The sequence below is a fragment of the Lepidochelys kempii genome, chromosome 24 (genome assembly GCF_965140285.1).
Source record: "Lepidochelys kempii isolate rLepKem1 chromosome 24, rLepKem1.hap1, whole genome shotgun sequence".
Classification (NCBI taxonomy): Eukaryota; Metazoa; Chordata; order Testudines; family Cheloniidae; genus Lepidochelys; species Lepidochelys kempii.
The window spans coordinates 3,202,685-3,209,427 of record NC_136403.1 but is presented as its reverse complement, the minus strand read 5'-3'; the positions used below and the strand labels follow the sequence as shown (position 1 = coordinate 3,209,427).

General features: G+C 52.2%; 1 protein-coding gene across 4 annotated transcripts in view; it reads right to left on the bottom strand.

The window, feature by feature from the left end:
• Positions 1 to 200: 200 nt before the first annotated feature.
• Positions 201 to 6,743, bottom strand: part of VANGL2 (VANGL planar cell polarity protein 2) — a 42,820-nt gene continuing 36,277 nt past the window's right edge. For all 4 annotated transcript variants that reach the window (XM_073323064.2, XM_073323068.2, XM_073323067.2 and 1 more), the window contains one exon: positions 201 to 6,003. In XM_073323064.2, the coding sequence (XP_073179165.2) occupies positions 5,743 to 6,003 (261 nt within the window). In that variant the 3' untranslated portion in view covers positions 201 to 5,742. The remainder of the gene's footprint in view (positions 6,004 to 6,743) is intronic.

Sequence of the window (6,743 nt, the reverse complement as noted above, 5' to 3'; positions counted from 1 at the left end):
AGGAACAAAGTTGCAGTCTACTGCTCTAACCACTAGGTAACACTGCCTGTCTGGACCATGCTGCCCTTCCCATATTGGCACTGGTATGGTACAGGTTCAGAACCACCAGTGTAGAGAAATTTAGTAACAAAGTCACAGGCAAAAGAAGGAAAAGAAAAATGTCAAATGTGTTTATTTTATATAAAAAACATTTGTACAGTTTTAGTTCCTATATTTATGAAAAAAACCCAAAGTTCCTAACATGGCCATAATGCTTAGATTCACTGCAAACTGGAAAACCAAATTTTTTATATATTAAAAAACAATTTTACATTTTACAATTTTCTACACGCATGCACAAGGTATCAGCTCTGTAAAAAACAAAAACAAAAACCCCAAAACCTTTTTCTCCCTCAACTCAGAGTGGAAAAACAAAACCCCTAAAGCCTCTACATTTACAATCGCACTCCACGGAAGAGTCAGTATTTTTGTCTTTTTTTTTTTTTTTAACTAAAAAAAAATTTAAAAAAACCCAAACAACTCTCCCCCTGTAAATGTGCACACGGAAACGTGACAAGATGCTCACAGCAATGGTGACCGATCCATAAAACCATGTCGGCGAAAGATCCCCCTGGAGGATCAGGAAAGGAGACACACAGATGGACAGATTAACAGATCCTCTGGAGGAGAAGAAATGGTGATGGTAAGGGAATCGCCCTGCTGGTGGAAGGTAGCAGTAATGGAAGCAGATGTGTGCATGAAGCATCTTCAATGATCCAGATGTTTTAGCTGGATCCTCTTGTCCTTGGAATATTGACGCTTAGGGTTTACAGCTCAGGGCTTTGTTTTCTAGGGGAAGGTGGAGGATGTTAAGGAATCTGAGAGATTGGAGCGATGGGCTGTGATTCTCGGTTGTCCTGCGCTTTGTCTCGTCGCTGACACCTGCTATGCAGTGGTGTAAAGCTAGGTGCAGGACAATGAGGAATCAGGCCCGAGATTTTGGTCATGATTAAACAAATGTAAATCCAGAGTCACTTCACTGACCTCCGTACCGTGACACTGATATCGGAATCTGGATGTGAAGTTGGAGGCCGGTTTCTGATCTCAGTGGAACTGGTGTCAATCCAGAGTCTCTCCAGTGATCCTCCTCACGTGACTCCACATGAGTGTCACTGGGATTGGAATCTGGCCTAAGGGTGGAAGGAAATGAAGTCGAGAGGACAAGAGCCAAGACACTAACTGAGCCAAACAAAGGGAGTGGGATCTCATGTTGGGAGATGACCCAGCAGGGATGGGTGGGGAAGCCGGCAGCTTGGTGTGGTAATGGAAATGCCAAGGTACAGAGATCCAAAGCAGCATGGAATGGAGATGGAAACAAAGGGTTAAAAGCCCTGGAAGACTAGAGACAGTCAGACTGGTCTCAGCTGCACTTGTGCAAACCCAGAGTGACTCCACTGATGTTGCTCCAGATTTACACCAGTGTAACCAAGAACAAAATCAGACCCGGGTGATAAGCACAGAGGATGCTGGGAATAGGGAAGAAAGAGACGGGGTGAAATTCCCGTGCTGTGTAGAGGGGCTTGCACAGAGCAATTGCACCAGTGACGTCCCACCAAAACTGTTTTAAAGGGCTTAGTGGTGCACGGACCTCAGCATAGGGCGAACTCTGAACGCATGGTGAATCTGGTGCTAACTGGTTAGTACTTGGACGGGAGACCTCCAGGGAATACTGGGGGCTGTAGGCTTGGGGAGGGATAGCTCAGTGGTTTGAGCATTGGCCTGCTAAACCCAGGGTTGTGAGCTCAATCCTTGAGGGGGCCATTTGGGGCAAAAATTGGGGATTGGTCCTGCTTTGGGCAGGGGGTTGGACTAGATGACCTCCTGAGGTCCCTTCCAACCCTGATATTCTATGATTCTATTAAGTCAAATAACAGTGAGAGAACAGGACAAAGAGGACAGCAGAGTATCTTTGTACAGACTTGGAGACCCAGATCCACAGCTGGGCTCAACTTACCCCCAAGCCCAAATTTTGACCCTGAAAAAGGCCATAAAATCCACTAGGGACTTTGCTATTGATCTTATGTGGAAGGTGCCCACATACTGTGGTGATGGGTGGCAAAATAACACCCTATGACTGACAGGCGGACTGATGAACAGATGTTACGGCAACTCGCACCAGTTGGGGGGCTAGCCTGGAGGATCTGAGCTCAGAAAGAAAGGCAGTTGACATCCCAGAGGCTGTTAGAGAGATAGGGAGTTACCACGATTGTAAACCTCTGAGCAACAGCATGGAAGCCGGGCGGGGGAGGGGAGACCCCTAATTTTAAAAATAAAAGGAAAAAAAATTAACCACAGATCTGACTTCAAGAGCAAAATAGCATCAATTTCCCCTCCTGCCCCAACAAATCACAGCCCTTTAATAATCTTAGTGCTTTAAAAAAAGAAAAAAGTTGAAATCACAGTGACAAAACCTGGCGAGCCCTACAACCCCCCCAACCCCTACAGCGACCCGACGTTTCTGAGTACCCTCACACAGCCCCAGAGTTCTCCTCAAACCCAACACACATAGCCATCCTTTTGCAAACGACAACGGCACAGACGGTAGAAAGGACCCAGTATAAAACCCGTGAGGTATTTGTAACCAAAAAGACTTCGTGTTGGTTTGACCTAAAAAACAAACAAACAAAAAAAGGGAGACGAAAACCCGCCAAGCGAGGGGCCTATCGTAATGTTGCCACTTGCAGTTGGGGAGGGCAGGCGGCGGGTCTAGCCCAGGCCCCTCCCCAGCACTGAAGCTGGCATAGGCAGAATTCATACAGGCCCATGGGAGAGACGGCCGGCCAGTTCTAGTATCCACTGGGTGGGGAGTTCCAGACGCACGCACCAGCTGAGTGGGAGAACTCGGTACCAAGGGGGAGGCCATGGCACAGTAACGAATTGCAGGTTTCTGATTCCAGGCTCCCGAGGACACGGGAGGGAAGAAGGAATGAATCTTTGGGGACATGGGAGAGACACCCCCGCACTCTCCCTGGACCTGATCCTCCGCAGCCTTGCACCCGGCCTTGCTCAGATCCTGACACTTGTGCATGTGATCGGTCCCCTTGTGCCCACTTCTCCGTCACCCTGTGCCTGGTGCATTCTGGGCCTGCTCCTGCTCCACTGAAGTCATTGGGAGCATGACCACGGATGGCGACAGGCACAGGGTCAGACCCGCACTGCGCCAGTGCGACGGGTGTGAACGCATGACCATTCTGGTTTGCCCTCGCTTTGCACTAGTGACCCGCGTTCATGACTGCACCGGGCGCTGCAGAGGAGCAGGCCCAACGGGACATAAAGCTCAGCGTGTACCTAGGAGTCGGCAGGGTCTGGGCCCTGGTCACTGAGGCATGTGCAAAGTCAGGTGTAAGATGCCAGCGGATCAGAACGGCTGCATCTCACACGCTCGCTTTGAGCTGGCGTGAAGGGGCAGGAAGGTCAGGAATTGGGCCTCTGGAGACTCCAGCAGGAGCCGGATTGGGCCCTTGATGCACGCCCAGTGATGCTGCTCCAGAAACAAAATTAAAGGGGGAGACCAGGACAAAGTTTGCCAGGAGGAAGCAAAAATTATTTTTAAGTCATGTGACTTGGCTTTAGCCCTCTTCTGTGGACAAGAGCCCTGTTCGTGCAGGGGGCCAGCTGGCGTGTTGAAACTAATTCAATCTACAAAGCGGGCGTAAGAGAAATGGACCTGGAGGCCTTCATCTCTAGATTCAACCAGCTCCGTTTGTAACAAAGCCAAAAACTGGATTTCATTAGCTGCGGCCAGCCCCGGGAACCAGCTGCAGTCTCTGCATGCTTGTCCCCTTCCCGCACCAGCTCTGGAGACAAAAAAACCCGATTCTCCAGCTCCCTGGGTCAACAGTACAAAGGGAGGGCAAAAGATTGCCAGATCAGGGGGGGAGCCTTTTACACCCGGCTGTGCACCAGTGTGAGGGGCCGTGCGAGGCTCAGGGCGCCGAGAACCAAGGCCGAAGATGCTGTCGCCAGGCTCTGTGGATGGCACAGGAGGAAGAAGAGAACCCAGCTCAGTCTACAGCAGCCAGGCTCGCCACTGCAGCGTTCATGGGAGCAATTATTTGTTTGCTGACAGTTACGGGAGCACAGTTGGAGGGGCTGTTTTCGCACCAAACGTGCGTGTGACGATAGGCCCTGAACCAGCAAGGCCGTTAAAGCACACACCTGACTTCCAGCACAAGAGCAGTTCCACTTACATCAACAGGCCAGAATCTCAGCGGGTAAAGTCGGCAGAGCTCCTTTACAGGTAATGGCCCTACGCTGGGTTACACCCGCTGGGGGTGGGGATCAGAGGAAGGATCGGCTAGTGGTTAGGCTCCTGGGCCTGCGAGATCTGGGTTTGAGCCCCTTCTCCGCCACAGATTCCTTGGGCAAGTCACTTGGCTTCGCCGACCTGTGCTGCAGAACTGGGACAACAGCACTGCCTGACTGCACAGGGGAGCTGTGAGCCCCCCAGACGCTGTGGTGATGGGGGCCACGTAAGTACCTTAAAGAGGTAAAGTTAGGCATGTACCTTGCAGTCATGACCCTTAACAAAAGCAAGAGTCACAGTGGCTTTACTCGCCCGAGGCTGGGGATGATTCCTAGGGCATGGGAGAGATTAGGTGCGTTTTTTTTCCTGTAAATCCCAACTGCTAAACCCAAGCTCAGCCTCCAGACAGAGAACAGCCTGAGGCCTCGGCACAAGGGGGATGAGTCACTCTGCTCAAATCCTGCAATGCAGCACATTCACCAACCTTATCATTGGGGGTGGGGTGGGGGGGGCTGATTCTCCTGGACACAAAGGCCCCTTTATGCCACTCCGGCGGCGTGACCCTACTTGACATCCACTTTAAGGCCCCCTTACACTGCCGGGAGTGGTGTAAAGATGCCCTTGGTGTAAAGGAGGAATTGGACCCAGTTAGTCAAGGAAGCGGAACTGGGCCGGTTTGAGTCACTATTTACAAAAAACACAGGATTCCATTACAAAGCACGGAGATCAGCACACACACAAAAAATCCCTATTTAAAAAACTTTTTAAAACTAGTCTTCTCGCTGTTGTTAAAAAATTGATCTGGAAAACCCCAGAGAAGAGCCAAAGAGGAGGTTCCTATACCAGAGAGTCGGCATCGTTAATTCGTCTTTTCCTGCCCGCAGGTGGAGCAGGGAGGTTTCGATAGCAGCCACGATACTGGAGGGACGCTTGCAAATGCTCCAAAGGCCTCGCGCGAGGGAATTTACAAAACAAACTCCGAACATCCGGGGGAGTTGTAAAAAAGGCCAGGATCGGGATAGTAATAAAAAAAGGGAAACTGAGAAGGTTCCTCGGACCCAGCTGCATTTGGAGATGCTGGTGAAGGAAGGAACAAAAGTAGCCCTTGAGTTTTGACACCAAATGAGGGATCTTCCTCCTGCGAAAACGCCAGCCTTCGCGCGACGCACCTTCCGACCTCCTGGGAGGTTGCTACAAGAATCTGGGTTTTGGAGACTGCAGAGATGGGAAGGGGAAAGGGCTCTGCCCCCAACCCCCAAACGGGGGGCAAGCAGAGATGGAGGAGGGCAGAGAGAGGAGACGGAGCCCTAGGACATGCACGCTGGTTCCGGGAGGTTCCTACAGGGCTCTCCCTGCATGGTGGTCTCTCTGAGCTCCTGTCAAAAAAGGGAGAGTCCTGGAGGGAGCTTGCTCCTCCTCAGGCATAAGCTCATAGCCCAACCCGCCCCCTTTGCAGTTCACACTGAGGTCTCCGACTGCAGCCTCATGACGAACTTATGTGACTTGGGGTCCACAAACTCCTCGGAGAGCTTGAAGAAGGGGATCTTCTTCGTGCTCACCACCAGGCTGAAGTCTTGGCGCTTGAGGACAAAGACTACTCCGTCCTTCAGGCCATTGGTCACCGGCTCCTCGCTGACCAGCGTCCACTGCTTGGCCAGCCAGCGGTCTTTGTGGTACTGGATGGTGGGCCCAGCGCTCAGGTACCTCTCGAGGAAGGCCTGGGGGACAGGAGAAGAGACAGGAGGGGCGTTCTCAATGGATAGTGGTCTTTGGTTGGCTACCTGGTGGGTCAGGCCAGAAGGAGGCCTCGCAGCATTGCCATGGAAACCCACCATCTGCTTGCCCGACCTTTATCATAACGGCAGAGGTGCTGGGGCCAGAACCTGAGCTGGTAACCATCAGTGGAACATGGCCCAAGGGATTCTCACAGTCCCTGAGGCGCCAGGCCTCGACCTCTAACCCTGTCCTCCAGCTGTATCCAGGGCTCTGACTGTAGGTAGGGCCCCTTCCAACCGCATTACCCAGCTCTCCTGCCTCCGCAGGGCAGGCTCTCCCAAGGTGCACGGCACCACGCAAAAAACACCCACGATTCTCTCTGCCCCCAGAGGCCGAGGTAGTACGGGATAGCTGGCCAGATCTTCCCAGCATGCACGGGTACAAACCCGGTAAGGAGGGACTGGCCTACGTGGCCGATGCACGGCGATGCTGGGGAACAAAGCTACTGCGGGGTTGTGTTGAACTGCAATAGATGCATCACAGCTTGGGGACTTAATATGTGTCTACCGATGCTGAGGACGCTGGAGCGACAGGCTCTGAAATACAGTCCTACGGTGTAGACGGGACCAGGGCTTTCGGCTGCTGGACTTCTCACCCATAGCTCAGCTACCTCAGTGATGGACGGACCCTCAACCCCAGAGCCAGCCAAGATGGGGAGGAGGAGGAGAAAAGGGGCACGGGG